General features: G+C 26.2%; 2 protein-coding genes across 30 annotated transcripts in view; one reads left to right on the forward strand and one right to left on the reverse strand.

Moving 5' to 3' along the window:
* The window catches only part of LOC129607630 (basement membrane-specific heparan sulfate proteoglycan core protein), a 132,706-nt gene extending 114,730 nt beyond the window's left edge, over positions 1-17,976 (forward strand). For 6 of the 29 annotated variants that reach the window (XM_055518730.1, XM_055518732.1, XM_055518728.1 and 3 more), the window contains 17 exons: positions 369-754; positions 886-1,008; positions 1,080-1,422; positions 1,481-1,718; positions 1,779-1,947; positions 4,607-4,657; positions 7,097-7,399; positions 8,537-8,706; positions 8,771-8,891; positions 9,961-10,112; positions 10,164-11,083; positions 11,139-11,302; positions 11,365-11,615; positions 11,883-12,147; positions 12,203-12,622; positions 12,686-12,833; positions 13,579-13,962. In XM_055518730.1, the coding sequence (XP_055374705.1) occupies positions 369-754; positions 886-1,008; positions 1,080-1,422; positions 1,481-1,718; positions 1,779-1,947; positions 4,607-4,657; positions 7,097-7,399; positions 8,537-8,706; positions 8,771-8,891; positions 9,961-10,112; positions 10,164-11,083; positions 11,139-11,302; positions 11,365-11,615; positions 11,883-12,147; positions 12,203-12,622; positions 12,686-12,833; positions 13,579-13,837 (4,483 nt within the window). In that variant the 3' untranslated portion in view covers positions 13,838-13,962. Of the gene's footprint in view, positions 1-368; positions 755-885; positions 1,009-1,079; positions 1,423-1,480; positions 1,719-1,778; positions 1,948-4,606; positions 4,658-7,096; positions 7,400-8,536; positions 8,707-8,770; positions 8,892-9,960; positions 10,113-10,163; positions 11,084-11,138; positions 11,303-11,364; positions 11,616-11,882; positions 12,148-12,202; positions 12,623-12,685; positions 12,834-13,578; positions 13,964-17,292 lie in introns of those variants that run through there. The other 23 variants (XM_055518743.1, XM_055518745.1, XM_055518746.1 and 20 more) reach the window with 13 other exon arrangements.
* Positions 17,977-19,895: 1,919 nt separating this feature from the next.
* LOC129607711 (disks large-associated protein 4) lies at positions 19,896-21,436 on the reverse strand. The gene has a single exon (XM_055518875.1). The coding sequence runs from the start codon at positions 21,137-21,139 to the stop codon at positions 20,255-20,257; it is 885 nt and encodes a 294-aa protein (XP_055374850.1). The 5' UTR covers positions 21,140-21,436; the 3' UTR covers positions 19,896-20,254.
* Positions 21,437-22,156: the final 720 nt, after the last annotated feature.

Genomic DNA, 22,156 nt, shown 5'->3' on the forward strand with positions numbered 1-22,156 from the left:
GTCTTGTTTTGTGTGAATTTTTAAGTTTGTGCTATTTTTGTTGTAGTTAATTGAAAAATACAAAAATATTTACATACATATTGTGATTCAGCAATAAGTTAGAGTCATATATAAATTTTCGTCGGGAAGATATGTAAACTATATTATTATTATAAGTTTTATACCTACGTATATTATATAAACGGTACATATTAAAGAAATTAATTATTCTTACAGATCTGTACTGAATTTTATATTATTTATATCGCAACATTATATACATGATTAGATTCATTTAATAATATCGTCCCCCTAACGATTACCAAAATTCATTTTAGAAAAAGATATTTAAAACCCGATATTACTTTAAAATGCTTATTTTATTGCAGAATTAACAATATAAAAGAAGAAGATGCCGGGACTTACGAATGTATTGCTGAGAACTTAGCAGGCAAAGCTATAGGCTCAACATCTTTAATAATAGTTCAGCCAGCCCAAATAACCCTCGTTCCAAATACAACAGAGCTTCATCTAACCGAAGGAGAAGAGCTAAAACTTTTATGCATCGCAAGTGGTATTCCTCCACCAAAAGTTAAATGGACATTAGATCAAAGTTTTAATCAGCATTCAGAAGCGTCAATATCACAAGCTGAAATTTATATTCCCAAAACAAGTTTAAATGATGCTAAGTTATACACTTGTGAGGCTGAAAACAGTGGGGGCAACGATATACGTTACATAAATGTCCGCATTGAAAGAAGACGGGGAGATACAGGTAAACTTTGAGTAACAAAGTTTGTGAAATATTTTTCAAAAGTTGACTAGTACTTAATTTAATTTCTCCATTTTTATAACTAAAATATTGAGCTAATTAAAATTAATGTCTAAATACATCTGAAATATTAGGAATTCATGACGTTGTAGAACCAACAACTCATCGTTATCCAGTTAGACCAACCTTCACACCAAGTAATTTGGAAACTCATCCGGTAGAAATAGGCGAGCGAGCAACACTTTCATGCAATACGAGTAACTTTCATTAATTTTCCTAATACTTACTTTGCTTATTAATGCAAAAATAATAATATTGAAAATTTCAGTTGATGAACAAAACCGCGATGCCTCATTACGAACCTTTTGGACTCGAGTTGACGGACGACCTTTACCAACTAACTCTCTTACTCAAGGGAATGATTTAATTCTTTTTGATATAAATTATGATTCAGTTGGTGTATATAGATGTAACGTAATTGGTCCAAATGGAAATCCTATACACTATTTCGATGCAAATGTTATAATAAGTGATCTTCCTCATATTACTTTATCACCTGAGATGCCAATGACAGTTCGTTTAGGAGAAACTGTCGATGTTTACTGCAACGTCAGTGGAGCACAACCTATCAGAGTCGAATGGCATGCTGAAAGTAGAAGACCTATGCCCCCGTAAGTTTGTTGCAACTATTATATGTTTCAAAGGTTGAAAATCATTATATTTGAAAAGGTCGGTCAGAGCCGAAGGACCTTACCTCAGATTCCATTCCATAAAATATAGTGACGCTGGCCGCTATTATTGCACTGCAGCTAATCTTTTGGGTAACGCAACAAAAGTAGCTGAAGTGATTGTCAATCGAGGAGAAACTATTTATGATAGACCACCGGCGCATATTACCCGTCATGAAATACAAGAAGGCCAAGATGTGAAATTGAATTGCGATCTCCCAGCACAACCAGGTTTAACAGTATGTATGAAAAAATTCATTATATTGGCATGAGCTAATGAATTTGTTATTGATTTTTAGTATTTATGGCAAAAAGAACATGGTGCACTTCCCCAATCCGCATATGAAAACAACAATATTTTATTGTTACGTCAAGTGAGCATACATGATGAGGGACGCTATATATGCAAAGTAATTTCCCCTGATAACGGCATAATTACTCAAACTTCTGTTGAACTCATCGTAAAACGTGAGTACCATCCAAAAAAAAAAAAATTGGCAAATTACTTCTTTATTACTTACTGATCTAAACAGTATCAAGAAAACAATTAAATAGAAAATAAAATTGGATTGCTTTTATTTTCTTTTCTACATTTGTATGTATAAAGTTTAAAATTTTATTTTGAAAATTTAAAAATGAACCAAAAGAAGTTAAAAAATTAAAAGCAAACTGTACACTAAATACATATATGTATATTTTATAAAATCGAGAAAAATATACATACATAGCTACATAATGTAAATATTTTTGAAAAGAAAAAATCGGTAAAGATCGAATAAAAAAGTAAAAAACTATTATATCAACAACCACTATAAGTTCTATTAAATAATTATAATATGTTGTATATTAATATCAATGTTTTTAAAGCACTTTCGAACACTTTCGTTTTTCTTTGTTTCCTAGCTGTTTTCTTTTATCTAATAATGATTATTTGACGAAAACAAAATGCAATTACAATAGAACAAAATTTTAGAATGATTTTCTTAATTGCTTGCTTTTAAAAATAATATCATAATACTTTAAAGATTGAACAAACTTATTTAAATATTATATATATGTAGAAAAATTGTTTTTTTTTTTAAATCCACTTTATATTTTGAAAAAACTTGCATGCTAAATTTAACCTATAAGAATAATAAAACTATTAGAGAACAGTGCAAATCATACAGAATTTGTAGACACTACCAAATTGTTTTAAACAGTAGGTACTACACGTTACCGGTGGCTGTATGATTTTTTGGCATTATCAATGTCACATATATTTGCGTTTATCAAATATTTGTACACTCTAGTGAATTTGAAAATACGTTTTAATTTTTATTTTTTTCTAAAGCTATTTCCGTCTATATAAAATAATTCTTTGTGTACATGTTTAGTTAAAGCTATTCTCGTCTAGCATAATGATTCCGAATATTTTGTATAAGAAAATTATCAATCAAAGCAATTCAAAAATTTGGTTAAATGATTATGTGTCTTATTTAATATGCATTCCTTTTTAAGACCATATAACTTTCATTCACTGGAGGAAAAAAAGAGTTTTGAAATTTCAAACTTACGTCAATTCAAAATAAACGAATTATTAAATAAACTAGTTGTAAATTTTTTAAAATATTTCTATTTTTAAAAAGTCATTAAAAAACTATTTGTATTTCTTATGCATGTGCTTCATTTATATGACATAAGTTCATTCGTAATAATGAAAAACCGTGAATATTAATGCACTTATGCTCTTTGACTCAATTTAATCATCTATGCAAAAAAAATTTCTGATAACTTAACACTTTTGCTTATTTAATTGCAATATGCACATTTTACATACAAATACATATTACAACACATATATGTAGATATTAGAATATTATTTCTAATATATTGCTTGAAATATTGTTCAAAAGGCTCGAAGGTTTTGAGTATTTGAGTTCAAATCTCCTTCGAATTTTTTTTAAATTATCTGCTAACAATTCCAGTTTTATTTGCTTTTTTGTTTTATTTTCAAAAATTTAATATAAAATAGATATTAAAAATTTTCAAAATAAAATCGCAAATATCAAATCTGATTTTATTCTGAAAACTACATCTAATATACATCTAAAACACATCTAATATACAATAACAAGTATATATACCTTAATATAAACATAAATCAACATATATGTCTAAATAAAGCGTTATAATATAAATATAAATCAACATATATGTCTCATTTTTGCACTAACTTTAAAAAATTTTATAAAACTTGTATTAAGCTTCTACAAACATTGTTCTTGTACAAATGGTATTAAATATATGTATAAAACATTTGAATGCATACAAAAATTTATGTTAAATCTAAAAATTTTAACATTTTTAGATTAACTGGCATGGGCCACATCTATCTTTTTAAGAAACGAAAGAAAAAATTTAATTGTAAAAATAATAAAAGTATGTGTATATACATACATGACATATACGTATATGTATGTATATACTAAAAAAATATTCGCAAAAGGAATAAAAGTTAAATTTTTTCGTTTTAGGCGCTTTTACTTTTTTTAGCTTTTGTTTTTTGTTTCCTGTTCGTAATATATTTTTTCTTTCGTTATATTTAGGTGACGAAGTATTTACAAAAAATAAAAATTAATTTTTAAGTTTTGATTGTGATTCTTTAAAATTTTTTACATATTATATCAATGAATGATATCAAGCATGACACTTTTAATTTCACACTAGGAAATAACACTATTAGTAACATTAAAGTAACTCAAAAATTTGTTTGGTAAACTAATTACTTAAAAATTATACATCATTCCAAAAAATTTAAAAAATTTACTTAATTAGAACCTTTGATTTATTATAAATCATTTTAATAGAAAGAAACTAAATGTGTAAAAAATCTTAAAATATAAATGTACATACATAAATTATCAGAATATGCTACAATATTTTATTCAATAAAAGTCTAGTCACAATAAAATTATAATACAATGTTAAAAAAGTATTACCTAATTATATAGATTTTTCTTTAAAAATTATTAAATTTTTTTATGTTTCATATATATGTAAGTTTCATATGTATTTGCAAATATAAATTAATCTTCAAAAATACTTTACTACTACATTAAAGAAATATTATCAAATAATTTAACAGGACGTAGCAGCAAAAGTGAGATTTATTGCATGATATTCTATATCTGTACAGGTGTGTTTTTTTCAATATTATCAATTTATATTAATTTTTATGTCCTCAATAAAATAAAATATCTTGTATGTAGCTACAAAAATAGATTATTTGCTACTTTATAAAATTTTGTTGTAATAGTATACCCAACCAATTATTGTAGAATATTCTAACTTCATGTACGTGTAGAATGTTTTTTTTAAATCGAATTGTCGATCGAGTTGAATACATGTGTTTTTTAGGAAAATTAAAAGTTTTATAAGCGCACACATTATTAAATCCCGTGAAATTGTTTTCAAAATTTAATTAAAAAATAGTATTTAAGTTGCAGAAATAAAGAAATTTATATAGAAATTTATGTAGAAGTAAACAGAGCTAAAAGAATGTATTAGATACATTTGAAAGCGGTCTGTTACTTGATGTATTGGTTAGGAATAAGTAATAATCAAAACAAGTGATCGAAAAAAAAGAAAATTACTTGGCTTTCAAAAAGTCACTCAATTTAACGTACTTAATTTTCATTAAATTACTAGATAGGAAGCTAAACATTTTTAATAAATGAGAGTATATTTCAATACAAATTGGCAATAACAGAATCTACAGTAGAAAAGTTGACTACAAAATGAATACCTCCTTTCTTTCTGCTTTAAATATGGGCATGTATATATAGATATATATTTTTTCTTAGAGTTTCGGCTCTCGTAATTCTGATGAAAATTCTTTAATCGTGCTGAATTACCGAATTTAAAAATTTCCCATGACAATTCGTATGATCACAATCGACATTGTCAAAAATGTAACTAAGCAATCAAGATGTTTTAAAAGAACGGGATAGATTTTTCCATAGTTGAATGGTATTCAGCGAAATCTTAGCTCTTAATTAAAGTTTCAATTCATTCAGTTCAGCACACAGTCTCTAAATTTGGATACATACATATTAAATAAATAAATATTTAAGTAAACATCGAAAATTATATCATAAAGACACTCAGTTTATTCAACTCAATCCCAATTTGTATTTACTCCGTCTTTACGTAAATATGTAAGTAGTGGATTTTCAAAACTGGTTTTGCTTTTTTTTTAATTAGTGCCTTGGTATTTATATTGTTACTTACAATTTAATTAAAAATTAAAAATTAGGTTTTAATCTTTCATATTTTCAGTTAAATCACAATTTTTAAACAGTTGAAGTTAAAAACCTACCATAATTAAATATGATATAAACAAATATGTAAACTTCCAAACAAAATTTTTAATGTTCAATATATACGACACAATGTAATTTTGCTGAAAAGCAAAGAAGTATTTACAGAAAGATATTCACATATAATATTTACATGATTAACATTTTTACAAAAATTTCTTGTAAAAGATTTTTGTATGGGAATTTACATCTATTTATTTATATTATATTTGCCATTACTCTCAAAAATATTTCTATATTACTTTAAATAAATTTTACAAAAATTACATAAAAATTACATAATAGCATATGTATGTTTATTCTTAAGTACATACGCACCCAGACATCCAAGTTGCAGTAACACTATATCACTGATTATGTAATAATACAGCATTACTGAAACTTTGATAGGTGACCCTTTCATAAGGCTGATCGATTCACTTTCGTAAAGAATCCATCATAGAAGTAAACTGACACGATAATTAGTTTAAAACAGTTAAATAATAAGAAATTAACACATCAATTAATTTTAGCCTTAATATTTAAAATCACAGCGCCAAAAAATAACAACAAAAAAACTCTTTACAAAAAAAACTTTCACCTGAAGTATTGCAAATGCTGAAATAAGTTTTACTTGGTATTCATTTATGGAAAAAACGAATTATAAATCATAATATTTATCCATTAATTTGTATATAATAATTAAAAAACATACCCTCTCACAAGCTGCCAATTTAAGTAAATTTACAATCTTACACTTTACTAAGAAAATAACAACCAAAATCGAAAAAAACTGCACAAAGTGGGTTCTGGAAATTCAAAAAAAAAATTAAAATAATTAAAGAATAAAATAAAAATTTAACGAGCAAAATTCCATTTTATACATACATATGTTCTAGTATTTCAAATCTATTACATCTATAGTTGGAGTCATTGTTTCACATGTAAAAATGTTTCGTTACATCTAAACAAAAATTGTTCGTAGGAAGAAATTTAGTTAGTCTAATATTGGATATGTTGTTGTCTTTATAACCAGCAAAAATTCGTACTGCACTCATGTAAAATTAATTCAAATAAAACACTTTTTAAAATTTCTCTATATATAATGTAATTAATTCTTATTTTATTTGTTTTCATAATTCCATTTTTCGATTATTTTATGTTCTTTGGAAAAAACTATTCTCGTATATCTTGCTATTTTTTTTATTTAAACTTTGCAAATTTTTGGTCTGATATATTTATGGAAATCTTAAATAAAATCAAAATATGTTAAAAAGACTACGAAACTTCTATGGTCATTACGCCATCAGGTTATACCTGCAACTCTTATGATTTTAAATGTAAGTCACATCCACGAACATGTATACACCCAAATAGAATATGCGATGGTATATACGATTGTATTGACCATTCAGATGAATTAGAATGCAATCGTCGTAATAAACCTCAAAAAATTTTAGCAGTAACTAAAAAAAGCAAAACAACTACATTTGAAATTAGCCATAAAAAAAATATCAAGAAGGTGAATAGTCGGCACAAAAGGTGGAGACCGGATCAACTAAGTAAAAATAAAAAAAGCGGTTTGTTAAAATTATTTTGTTTTAAAATTAATTTTTAAGCTCAATATGTAAATATTATCAAAAAACAATTTACAGTCTATGTAAAGATTAAAGCTTTTCTCAAATTTTATTAGCAAAAAACATAACTTTCACCATAGATTTAATTATCTAATTAAGGTATTTACACCGTTTTATGTAGGAATGACCGTTACAAAAAATTAAACAAATTTTGTCTTTGATTTTTATATAATTATACTTCCTTCCTTTAATATAATAAAAGTAGTTTAACAATACCTTATTGCACATAAACCAATTTCGATCTCATCAGACAAGATTTACATTTTCACCAACTTGGAAAAAAACTGCTTTAGAACATCCTTAATTTTTTTTGAAAGCTGCAGTAGTAAAATCTTTATTGCGGAATGGATCACGTTATATTCTACATATTCGCTTTAATAAATTACAGTTCTCTCAAATTACTATGGTTTAAATTAGAATATGTATCATTTGAAATAAATAAAAAAAAATGACATTTTCAATACAGACAGGTAAGGCTTTGTGCATATGTATTTAGAAATTAAAGCCCAATTCTTAATATTAATCTAATCGATCGAATATTAATTCTTATCGTGTTTTTCGTGATAATAGAACAAGAATATTTACAATTTCCACGCACTTAATTCACACCAAAATAATACATAAATACATACAGGTATATAATCTAATTTGAAAATAAATACAATATCAAAAAGCATTATTCAGTTTTTTTATTTAACACCAAGACTTTGATTTATTGTTAATCGAGGCCTTTTGTATTTTTTTATGTTTCAAAACTCATTATTGAAACTAAAAATTAATAAATAATAGTATATTAATCGTTACTATTTTTATAAGTCTTAAGTTAATGTATGTTGATGTATGTATATACTTTTTGAATTGTTGTAAAAAGAAATTGGATAATTTTTTTTATAGCATGTTATTGATTTTGAGCATGTTCATATTGTTATAAGTATAAAATAATTGTTGGTAAAATAAAAACTGTAATAATTGCAATCACTACTAAAAATAATTTTATAACTTTATTAGTTAAAAAAATTTGTGTACAACCTATCAAAATTACCATAAAACTGTGTTAATATTGTTTTTTTTCACATGCAGCTACTAGACCTGAAAACGTGCATACTTTACCAATTTTGAAATTGGATCAGCAGGAAGCTTACTTAAAAGTAGGGGAATCAACCGAAGTGGAATGCCAATCATTTGACAAAAGATATCCAGTTGTTATTTGGGAAAGAGCTGACGGTCGACCACTACCCAGAAATGTTAAAGTAAGTTTAAATTTATAAAATGTTTTTATAAATTGTAATTGTTCACATTTCCTTTTAAATTAAGCAAATCGGAAACAAATTAATCGCTCAAAATGTTGATCAAAATTCAGCTGGCAGTTATGTTTGTAAATGCAAAACAGATGAAGGCGATTTATACACAACCAGTTTTGAATTGAGAATTGAAGGTATTTAATTTTTATTAAGTTTTTAAAAGTCAGTAGTAACATGGACTTTACTCTATTTCATGAACCTAAAAACATTCAACGCTTGTGGGCTGATGATTTTTTTTGTATACATATATGACAACCACAGTAATTATAAAATCTTCAATGACAATGACAAGTTCGACACGAAAACCTTCTCATTTTCTTTTATCTCTTTGCTGCAACGCCATAGAACTCACCTACTGTATGACATCACCTACTGTATGACTCAGTCCTAATGTATATCATGACAAGATTATATTTTTTCCGAGTTTTCTTTTGATACACTTACAAACAAACATGCAATTTCCTGAACCTGAAATATTAATTAAACAACCTTTAAAATTCACACTCTCACTATACACTCCCACAATAATAGGGTGCCAAAACTTCAAAGTCTCTTTGTAACAGATATCTGATATTTTGACATATGCGCAACATAGAATCTCCATGGAAAGCCTCCCCATAAAAAGGGAGTCCAATCACTTAAACATATTTTTAAGTTGGTTCATTAAATTCTGCTGTTTCTGAGTTTTATAGATAATCCAATTTGATATTAAATAAATTACCAAACATGAAATAAAGTACTATCATTTAGTGTTTGCCGCAACCACAGCCGTAGATTTATTAATATTGACTAATTATTAATTTGTATTAAATTTATATTATTCACCATAGTTGGGGAATATTTTCAACTGTGGGGTCTTTTATTTAATAGTTTACTTGCAAACGTCTATTTTCTAAAATATTATGAGGTGCTGAGAAGCATTGTGACATAACCTACATTTACAATTAATTGCACAAAAAAAGCATTTTAAAAATTCGAAATTTAAAAATGCTTGTAAACTCAACTTATTTATTGCAACAACCTGAATTATCGGCTCGTTGGTTATGGCTTGTTTTGAGACATATTCCTAATTGTTGTTGGTTACGCCAACTTGTCGCTTGAACTTTCACATAAATTACAAAAATTGTAAAAATTAAAAGTTATTTTTCTTACTTTAGCAACTATATAATTTATTATCATTGTTAAATTTATTTGATTCATCAGAAGAAGAATTAAGACCAAGGAGGAGACCCAGAACGCAGCATGCCAAAGTGGAATCAAATGCTATTCTCAAATGTGACGCGGACAACTATCCTTTAAGCGTAAGATGGTCACGACAACATGGGCATATTAAACATGGCACAGATATACACTCAGTATAAGTTTTTTTTAATTAATTTTGCAAATAATATTAAAATACTCTTTAGATGGAAATAAAACTGAACAATGTGCAAGCAAGTGATGCTGGAACTTATATATGCACACTAACACAAAATGGAGAATCAATTGATCAACCAATTATCCTAGTAGTTACAGGCTCAATACCTCAATTTTCACAAAATCCACTAAGTTATATGTCATTTCCTACCCTTGAGTCGCCTTACATGAAATTTAATTTTGAGATAACGTTTAAACCCGCGCAACCGAATGGTCTAATATTATACAATGGTCAAAAAAAAGCAAGCGGTGATTATATTTCATTATCATTAAATGATCGCTATCCCGAATTTCGATTTGATTTTGGAACAAAACCAACAATCGTTAAATCTGAAAAACCAATTTCTTTGAATGAATGGCATAGTATAAAAGTCAGCCGAATAAGACGAGATGGTTATCTTATTGTAGACGAACAAACTCCAATAGCGTTTCCACCCGTACAAACCGCAGGACTTGATCTAGTAGAGGATTTGTATATCGGAGCTGTACCGAAATGGGAAGACTTAGCCCCGAACGCAACTGAAACTAAAACTGGTTTTGTTGGTTGTATAAGTCAATTAGTTTTGCAAGACAGACCAGTTGAACTTATAAAAGAAGCGAAACTAAAGGAAGGGATAACTTCATGTCAACCGTGTGCAGATAAACCTTGTGAAAATGGTGGAATATGTTTGGAAAGTCAAACAGCGACAGGATATTTGTGTGTTTGCGATGACGGTTTTACTGGAAAAACTTGTGCTATTGTAGGCGATAAATGTACACCTGGAATTTGCGGTCCAGGCAGATGCCAGGACACTGATTTCGGTATTGCTTGCTTTTGTCCTTTAAATAAAACGGGTGACAGATGCCAATATAATGAACATTTGGACGGTTCAGTGTTATCTTTCAAAGATGGAAGCTATGCGGCATATAAGTAAATCAAATTGTACAGATTTAATATATTTTAAACTGATTTCTTATTTTCATAGGACACCAAGGCCATCTAAATTAAATATCAAATTTAGTGTTAAGCCAAATAATTTAGAAGATTCTGTTATTTTATACGTTGCGGAATCTGAACGCGCAAACGGAGATTTCTTTGCGGTTTTGTTGAAAAATAAACGGATCGAATTAAGAATCAATACCGGAGCCCGTATGTATTTTAGTTTAATAAATCTTAACAGAAGTCCTTACATTGCTTTATATTTTACTCAGGAGTAAAACCTGTTATTGTTACTTCACAAAATGAAATTGAAGCTAACAAATGGACTGAAGTTGAGGTAGGTAGACGAGTCGGTGAAGGAATTCTCAAAGTTGGCAATGAATTAGAGCAAACTGGTAAACAGGCTGGACCAGCGCGTAGCTTATATTTGAAAACTCATTTGTTTATTGGTGGTTACGACAAGAGAATTCTTTTAAACAGAGATATTGATATTCATAGAGGCTTTGATGGATGCATTTCTATGGTGAGTGAATTAGGACGATTCATATTAAAAACATGCACATGTATACTTTTATATATGTATGTATGTACATAAAATGTAGCATTATAAATTTTGTGTATATAAATTCACGTGTATATTTTCATTATCAAATTATTTCTTTTTTAATTATTTCTTATTTAATTATTTTTCATAAAATTTCTTATACAATAATGACAATGAGTTGTGCATATGTATTATCAAAAACAAAAACTTACATTATCGTTTAAATAAAAAATCAACATTTTCTAGCTTGAAGAATCAAGCCGTAAAATAAATTTGATTGCTGACTTACTTGATGCAGCAAATATTCAGAATTGTGGTGATAACAACGAAATATTTTACCAACCTCCCACTCACCAAATTACACCCGGTCGACCAAATAATGACGAAATTAACAAACAAAACGCATGCGTAAGTGATCCTTGTGAAAATTATGGAACATGCATTCTTTTACCCGGGAATAATTACAAATGCCACTGTCCGTTAGGATATTCAGGAAATAATTGTCACGAACGTAAGTTTTGGCGCAAATAAATATGAATTTAAAAAACAAATAAAAAAAATTTTAGATGTTCAATTGGATACGAACTGTCAATTCAATGGTGATGGGTACTTGGAACTGAATAGAAGTGTATTCAGCGAAAAGGAACATCAGCTTGAATCTTTTATAGCTATGTTATTTTCTACCAAGCACCCAAATGGTTTGCTTGTATGGTGGGGCCAACCTAAGGACATGCAATACAACGGACAAGACTTTATAGCTTTAGCTATAAACGAAGGTATACTCGAATTTTCTTTCCGTTTAGATGGCGAAGAAAACACTGTACAAAGTGCTTACACAAAAGTTGATGATGGAAGTAGGCACATTGCCATTATAAAGCGGTATGGAAACGAAGTTAGTTTAGAACTAGATCATTTAATTGAGCACGGAGAAACAAAGAGGCCTACTCTTAGGAATACAATGATACTGCCAGGCAACGTTTTCATAGGTTACTTATTTTTCTTTCTACCTTCACTGAAAACCGTTTAAAAAGTAAAAAATATGTTTTTAGGTGGGGCACCTAATTTAGGTGAATTTACAGGAAACCGTTATCCAACCGGATTTGTTGGTTGTGTTCGAGTTGTTGAGACCGATGAGGGCGGCCCTGTAAACTTAGGTCAACACGCTGTTAGCGCTCTAAATGTGGACGTATGCCCAAGGTCAGTATTACATTAATTAATAAAATCAAAACTTCGAAAATTAAAAAAAAAAAAATAATATCCTCATTCTGTATCTCAGTTTTCCAGTCACTTGCCAAGATTATCACTTCATAAAATTTCTCAATTTTTAAATGAGTTTTCTTATTTTTTTTTTTTTAATTAATCAAAATTTTAGAATTTCGAATAATTTTGTCACTTTCCCAAACAAAATGGTGCCATAGTGACTGATTTTTCAGATTTTCCATTTTTCCCATTAGATACTCGTATTATTATATACTCGTAATAATGAATGACTTTTTCTGACTCGATTAGTAAAAAGAAGAGGTACCGAATGAAAACATAAATTCTTAAGTTTGTTGTAAAAGAATAGCACTTTTATCCTAGAAGGCGTGTGGAATTTATAAATAGAATTGCATCTCAATTTGCAAAATATTGAAAAAAAGTAAAAATATATTAGATCGAGAGTTCATCATGACCGTTAACTTATTATTATAACTTTTTAGTATAATTGTAATCTGTACTAATATAATTTAAAAGTAAAAAAAACTTACCCACACAAAAAACGCTTGATTGCGGTCCTTGCAAAATGCCTTTTAAAATCCCATATATGAAAACGGAGTACTTCCACACAGTCCAGAATAAGAGTGTAAACTCTTTTAGAATTTGTAAAAATTTTATAATTTTTTTTTTAAATTATGTTAAAATATAAATCAATTTTTTTCGTTAAAATGCTAACAAACATTAGTTGGATTCCATGGAATTTGGTAAATATAGACTATGATATCCTAAAATCTGATTTTGGGACTCACTTTGATCCAAATAGTTTTGATAAAATAGAAGAACCACCGCCAGTTCATATAATATATCCACAACATCATCCTACTTTTAGAGATTACCAGCATAATAAAACATGCAACATTAACTTTAACTCGTGTATCATACTTTGTTATATATCATTTTATGTTATTCTGATAAGTAAAAATTTCATTTTCTTCATAAGATAAAATTGGAGCGCAATAAATCTTACTTAGTTGTTTTATAAATTTACTTGCATATGTACACCTAAATTGAAAACAGCAATATTATATAAAAAATAAGAAATTATTTAGGTATAAATATTTTAGCGAAGGAAAATTTATACCATACGCTTTAAAGTGAAAACGTTAATCTATTTACATATATTTTTTATAAATTTGAGTAAAAAAGCACAATTAATAATTTTCACACAATAATTTTTGCTAAATTAAACAAGATGTACAAAGGATAAAATATTTTTACATTTTGTTATAAAATATCTTTATATATAATATACATATTTAAAATGTGTTTTATTATTTTGAAATACATAATTTAATGTTTGTATGTATGCATTTCAAATTAAGTTAAAAAAAAGTTAAATTTAATTTCGAAATATGCTATGTTTCGATATAAGATTGTTTTCTTATATCAATACTTTATTAGCAAATGTATTCCTCCAAATATCATTAGGTAATATTTTCCCACTGTTTTAAATTTAAAAACTATTGAATTTTACAAAAATATAATTAATATATTAAGGCAATAATGTAGACAACCATAAAAATATAGATATAGATAAAACTAAAAATATAAATATGAATTGACAACTGAATTAAAAATGTGGAACAATGTTCACAGTTCTAAGGTTACTAAATACTAATACCCAAACAAAATACATATAATTAATTTTTAAATAAATAATTCAAATTCCAAAAAAAAAACTTAGGAATCATGTCGTTAAAATCGCCTAAATAAATCAAAATTTTTTTTTTGCACTTCAAATTACTAAATACTAAAATATATTTTTTTTAAATATTGTATTGCCCTGGTAAGTATAAGCCCTCCGCAAACGCATTACAAAATTTTTCCGAACTGCTTCAATTGGGTCAACTTCGTATTGTATGTTTCAATTTATTTTCTATTGAAATTATTTGTTAGTTTGAAATAAGCTATTGAAGAAGTATGTACATAGATCGTTTTTGTTTGCTTAATATTTTGTTATTTTTATTTTCGTATATTATCAGAGAAGTGAACAATTAAAGGCATTTAATTGCTCCGTTTTTGTAAACCTCTACAAATATTTCTTTACATAATTATACCGGATCTTGAATAATTAAAAATTTTACTTTTGCAGATCATTTAAGCAATATTAGTTATACATATGTATATACAAAAATATAACCAATAGCAACAAATTATTATTTCTATTCTATGATTTTTTTCTAACTTAAATTTGTTCAGATTTGTAAGCAAGCACAATATAAAGAGGTTTTCAGGAAACTTTTGTGATAGAAGGAAGATGCTTGTAAATTCACATGCTTGTAAATTCACCAAACTCTGAATTTACCCTATGAAAATTTTTCAAAATTTTAGCAAATATCTTTTTAATAAAATTTATTTTAAATAAAATCTTTCCTCTTTTGTCTATTTTTCCTTGCAAATATCAAAATAAAACTCCAAAATTTATTTATGTATATAAAATCTTTTTAAATATTTTTAAATGTAAATTACTTAAAACACAAAAGGACGGTGAAAATTTATTTTCTTTTATACAAACTTTATACATTTTTTTATAAATCATAATATGCTCTCTTATAGTTACCAAGTAACCGTATTGATTAAATACATACACATTATATATGTGTGTATAGTATATTCTTACGTATGGAAGAATATTCCAATTGAATATTCAAAGTTTTCTTTTAATATCTTTTTTCAAATTGCGGTTTTTTATTTCAAATACATTTATATGTTTGTATATTTTTGTATATTTATTGCATTATTAAACAATAATTGTTAATGAAACATTGGTATAAAATAATTTTTTTGATTGTATTATTTTGAAAATAAAAAAGTTAAATTTAAATTGTTGCTTATTTCGTCAACCTAAATCTGGTTTTTGATTTCTTATGAAAAGCTTTTTTGTTGTTTGACCAATATACATACATACCAAAATAATGTATGTATGTACGTTCATATCTTTAATAAAGTCAATAATTCAGATTATTATTTATTAAAAATAAAATAAATCGACCGTAAAAAAAAGTTGGGATGAAATCAAAACATACCAAAAACTCTACGAAGACGAATTTTTAGAAGAAATCAAAATATTGTAAATTTCTATAGAAATTCCTCCTCTTCTTTGAAAAAATTTGTTTCAATTTGTGCTTTTAATATAAAAAATTTTAAAATCTAGTTTTTGATTGCATTTTTTTTTTTATTAAAAAGCATACAGAAAATACAAAAAACAAATTCAAACTTCTGTAAAAACAAACACGTACATGCATTATACTAAAAAAAATTTAGCAATTCTAATTTAGATGCAGGATACAAAATTACACAGATTAGATTATATAAATGGCTAATATTCGCTTCCCCATTTCCACGTAAATGCATATTTTGTACTCAAAATTATGAGGCGACGCATAGAAAAAATTATTTATGTATTAATTAACAAATTATGAATTTAATTTTTTTTCATATAAAGTAATAAAATAATTTTTTTTTTCATATAAATATATGTTTTTTTGCTTTACTTATTTCAACAAAGTAAAAAACATGTCAGGGTTTTTTTGTTCTTGAGAAAAATATTTTCTTGTACTTGTTTGCTTTTATTTTACAAAATGTTAACACAATGTTTTGTAAAAAATTATTTAATTTTCTCCTTTAATTTATATGGAATACAAGCATTTAATATCTTTATAAAACCATCGAATTTTTTCGAAAGACAAAAACTAACTTATAAACAATAAAATAATTTCTGTTGTTGACATCAAAGTGGGAAAAAAATATTGCCTTTTTAATTTACAAGTGTTGTAAGATTTAGCGTACGAGCCTAGTATATTTGTATGTTTCCCTTTTCTTGTTATAACTTTTCCAAAATTATTTCAATTGTATTTGGTGAGCTTAAATTATAAGTTTACTTTATGGAATATGGAATACTATATCCGATAATTGGACTTAATAATGATAGTTTATATTCAATTTAAGTCATTAAACTTTTGAAATGACTAAAATATGGTTTTGCAATTGATCAACGATGAAAAATATTTAATAACATTTATAAAAATTTTGCGAATTTTTTTAAAGTATGCGTATATGAACTGCTTTATTATAATTGTTTGGAATAATATTAAAAAATTTGTACTTAATTCAAAAATATAATTTTTTTTCTCTTATTTTAAAATTGTCTCGATTCAAAATCATCGCTTTCATGCAAAAGTTAACTTAAAATTTTCCAAAATTTAAGTTAATTTTCGGTAGACAAACAAACCTAATAGCTATAAGATTTTAAAATGTTAAACATTGTATATTTGTATTTTATAAATGCGTGTATTTTTAATTTTGGTTTTTAATTTTAATACTTGTTTTTATTTGAATTTTTAGTTTAATGTGATTTTTTTTAATTATTTATCTTATTTACTATTCTTTTTTATTTTAGTGACGATTTTGATGATTTAGAAGGTCCAGAACCACCAGTAGTTTAGTTTTTTATAATTTGCCATAAATTTTTATTATTAATTATGTGTATGTGTTTTTAATGCAACTATACTAAATAACAATTTTTAAAATTAGTCATTTTTAAATCAATGAAAATTCATTTTAAGGTGTTATTTAATTTCTGTTATAATTCGACTACATTTTATAATCGTTGATTTATTTTAAAACAGAAAACGAATATCTACATAGTTAATTTGTAAAAAAAATGTAAAAAAAAATCGAATTAAGTTACGAACAAATTGTATGTAAATGTATTAAAAACTATTTTTATTTGGTAATTTTTAGCTTAAATACAAAAAATAATTGAAGCACTAAACTATTAATGAATAACTACATATATATATATATATATATATATATATATATATATATATAAATATATCTTTATATATATATATATATAATAGACACGTAATATCATTCATCATAGTTATGCAAAATTAAATTCAATAATAACTTAACATTATTTCTATTATGTCAATTTAAAAACAGAAATAAAGAAAACTGTAGAAATACGACACTATGAAATGCCTGCTTAAAATAAAATAACTAATATAAATTTAAATACGCAATGTAAAAGCATTTAAAATTATGAAAATATTATTTTAAGGATTAATCTACATTAATATAAAAAAATAAGTGCCAAAATTTAATGTTATAAATAAAAAATTTTCTGTAACATAAAAAAAAAACAAAAATTTCTTTTTTTGCTGACATAAAACTGAACTCTTTGATAATATTGAAAATACTTTTAGGTAGAAAATTTCTTAGCAAATTGTGTATATGAACATAAATACTCTTTAAAGCAATGTACATTCGTTATACAGCACCATTTTATTTCTTTATTTAAAAATTTAATTTGGTTCCAACAGTTAAGCTTTTTAATGTGGGATTTTTTAGTATGTAGGATATTAGATAAACTTACTTTCTGATGAATGTAATAATAAGAGAAATGAAAATATCCAAACTTTGTATTAAAATTAGGAAAAAACTTCAATAAAACTAAGAAATAAGAGATGAAATTGTTTTGAGACATGCCGATAATAATATCTTTTTGTAAAAAGACCCTGAGTAATTCGAGAAATAAAAAGTTTATATCATAATTTCTTGTTTTATATTAAATTAATAAATTATTCTCTTAATCATTCTTCCAAACAAAAGTATTCGTAAGCTAATTGTTTATAGGCAGTTAGGGCTAAAACTAAAATGAGTTGGATTTCAAAGCTTTTAAAATATTTTATCTTTAAAGTTCTTTTGTTTTCCTTTAAAAGGGTTTAAAATTTCTTGTAATTTGTTTTCCACTTGCCCTGAAAAAGTTTTTCACTTAATTTTTGCAAAGATATGGTGATTAAAATAATACGTTTAGGATTCTATTAAAGCCAAATGCAAGAGATCAGTAACAATAAGAGTGAAGGAACTTTGAAATGAAGTAAAACGGGTTAGGAAAATAGGAATTTGTATAACAAAGAACAGTTTTGAATTTTTAAAATGCTTACATTAAATGGATAACACAACAACAGTAGAAAATTTAAATGTTATAAAAGAAATTAAAAGAAGATTCGTAAGAGAAATTCACAGAAACATACAAACATACAAATTCAATAATATAAACTTAAATGAAGGCAATCCGGTAACTGGCTATTTAAATTTTTATAAAATAAGATTTGGATACATTGAAGGAAATCGCATCTATAATTGGAAAGCTCATTCAAGCATTCAATACATTATAAAAAACTATGCAGAACGCGGATTCTTAAAAAGATTTGTGGACAAAATTTGTGAAAAAATTTATGTTCATTCATATTCACAGTAATTTTAAAACTGTGAATTCTTTTACTTTAGGTTCAAAATATATTTGCTAAAATGTTTGCATGTATAAACAAATTTATTTCAATTCACTGTAAATATTTTTAGTTTTAAAATATTTTTTTAGTTTTCTGAAAAACAAGAACATGTACAGGTGGGTTACGGGTACTTATTAATTTTGACTAGGAGGTTTTTGACTAAACGGAAATTTACAAACTTTATAGTTATTGATTGGCAACCTTGGAGTTATTGGTTAAATATGTTTGGTTTGGTACTCTTTCAACGATGATTTTGTAGCTTGGTTTGTAAGATGTATTTTTTTCATATTGTACATTTTCAAGGTGAACTGCTTCCCAGAACAAAATAGATGCACTGAAGTATATGTATGTTCTGGACAGAATTTTCGAAAATTCAGTGTATTATCTGGCATAATAAAGGTCTGACATAAACGCCGTTTTATTTTAATATTTAGATAAAAAGCCGCATGCATATTATGTACACATTACATATAAGCGACATAGTAAGTAGGCGTGTATGTTAAAATTTTATTATGAAGAACAGTTCTCCAATGTTAGAAGAACGGTAAGCGTTGTGAACAGAGGGCATTTCCCACCTAGTACACGTACTAAATAAAAGTTTTCATTAATTAATTTAAAACATTGTATTTAATTAAAATAACATAAGTATTTAAAAATCTATTTTTTTATGGTGAAATATTACTTGATTAATATTTCAACCAATATTTTATTAGAACAAAAATTATTTTTAATAGAAAATTTTAATATAAAAGGGAAGTATTGGTTAGTATAATAAATTAAAATACATAATAAATTAACTTAGTTTTTCAAAACAAAAGTAATTATAAAATAAATATGGTTGCCTTTCAATTTTTATCGGTTCAAATACAAATTTTATCAAAATTTTATTGGATTACCATAAAAAATTAAGTGTATATACCGGACATTGAAACGAAAATACAAATTCGCATAAAATAAAAATCAAATACTGTTTAACCAGCGAAAAATTCTATTTCTAATCTCGTTTCGAAAGTTAAATAGGACACTTGTTTTTTTTTTATTTTCCAGAAGCACACCGTACTAAAAGAAAAACTCAAGCGTGTTAGAATCACTTGGTTTCTGGGTTTCTTGGTTTTGCATTGCATTTTTTGCCCTACGTTTTAATTCCAGTAATTCCTTACGACGAGCATCTTCTTTTTTAGTTCCATTAATGTCCTGAAGCAATTTATCTGATTTTTTTGCCCGAAGACCTTGTGATTTTGTTGACTTTTTAGTGGATAACTTTACTAAGTTCGTATTATCATCTTCTTCAGAAATTGAGTTTGTCTTTAATATCCACTTATTATTTTTAAGTGTTTGAATTTCTTTGAATAATGAATCAACATGATCAATTTGTAACTTTACCATATCCCAAAAACCTTGCAAGTCTTCATTGGTGGTTTGAAATTTTTCACTAGGAGCTTGGTTAATATTATTGTGACATAAACCTTCAAATTGCGTCATTTTTTGCGATACCAACAATCTAGATTTTCCAGACGCTGATCTAAGCAACCCTAAAACTTCTTCATATTTTTTCTCGTCCTGAGACAAAATAATAATATCAGCTTCCAATTCTTCTGCCTTTTCAATTAATCTATTTTGTTCTGATTTTAAAATTTCTAAAAAATGTTTTCCATCTGCATTTTGCTCAGTAGTTATTACAATGTCATTAGTATCTTTGGTAAAACCTTGTGGAACAATTGAATTTATATTTATCGATCTATCTACTTGATCAAATGAAGATCTAGAATTACTTGAGCTATCTTTTAACACTTTTTGTAAGCTAGAAATCTTCTCAACACATTTTTTTATTTCAGACATACTATGTAATGTTGAATAATTATCTGGAATTTTGTAAATGTTTTTAATTTCACTATTGTTGTTTGCTTTTTCCTTCCCGTATTTTGTGCTATTTACTTCATCCATAGTTTTTAAAATACTGTTTAAAATAACTTTTGAGTGCTTGTTTTTATTGAAATATTTATAGATTTATTATTACTCTTCTATGTACAGTTTATTTAAAATACCGATATTCTTGTAAAATTAATATTAGAAATTTAAATTGTGAGATAATTTAAAATAATTTATGCTCCCCAATGATGGAATCTATTTAATATTCCATTTTGCGAATAATTAGCCTGTTCGTTATATTTTCATGAATGATAAATTCAATGATTTTTTTAATACCACTTTCTTTTCTATTTAGTACGTATTGAGGCGTTTATTTTTTAGACATAAAAATGATTATGTGACAGTGACAGCTAAAACATAAGAAAAGATACTTCCGTAATATATAGCAAATCTACTCCACTTTTTTCTTGAAGGGTATTTACATCCACGGGTTTCTTTTTAATTTGGTAAATTTTAACGAAATTGTTTGGATAATGATATCGGTTAGCATGATTTAATGGTCATTTCCCAAAAAATTATTATTCTGCCCATTTGATTTTAAAGAACTTAATAGTTATTTTGAAGGCCCACAAATCCGACCAGTTACCAAACCAAACCTAAAATAAACCTGATGTTTTAAAACTTGAAAAAAACTCTGCATCGCACTTAAATTTTATTCCAATTTTTTTAAAGACGAAATAAGGCTGTACGAGAAAATAAAATATTTTCAGAACACACCGCAGCTCGCACTAAATTATCAACCTAAAATAAACCTGGTGTTTTAAAATTTAAAAAAACCTCTGCATCACAGTTAAATTTTATTCTCTTTTTTTTAAAGACGAAATAATGCTGTATGAGAAAATAAAATAAAACTTTTTCAGAACACACCGCAGTTCGCACTAAATTATCTGTCAAAAATTTAAGGTGCTTAAAGTCCACACAAGATCATTGCACTTCACACTAAGTTGAAGCTAAACAAAAACTTGAAATTTCTATAAAATAAGGAATACTACAAGGACAATAAAAAACGATTATAAAGGTAATTTCAATTAT

The sequence above is a fragment of the Condylostylus longicornis genome, unplaced genomic scaffold, assembly GCF_029603195.1.
Source record: "Condylostylus longicornis isolate FDR11 unplaced genomic scaffold, ASM2960319v2 ptg000028l, whole genome shotgun sequence".
In the NCBI taxonomy this organism is placed as follows: domain Eukaryota; kingdom Metazoa; phylum Arthropoda; class Insecta; order Diptera; family Dolichopodidae; genus Condylostylus; species Condylostylus longicornis.

Bases quoted from the DNA above. Each gene is read 5' to 3' on its own strand.
- LOC129607711 (XM_055518875.1), bottom strand. From the start codon at position 21,139: ATGGATGAAGTAAATAGCACAAAATACGGGAAGGAAAAAGCAAACAAC.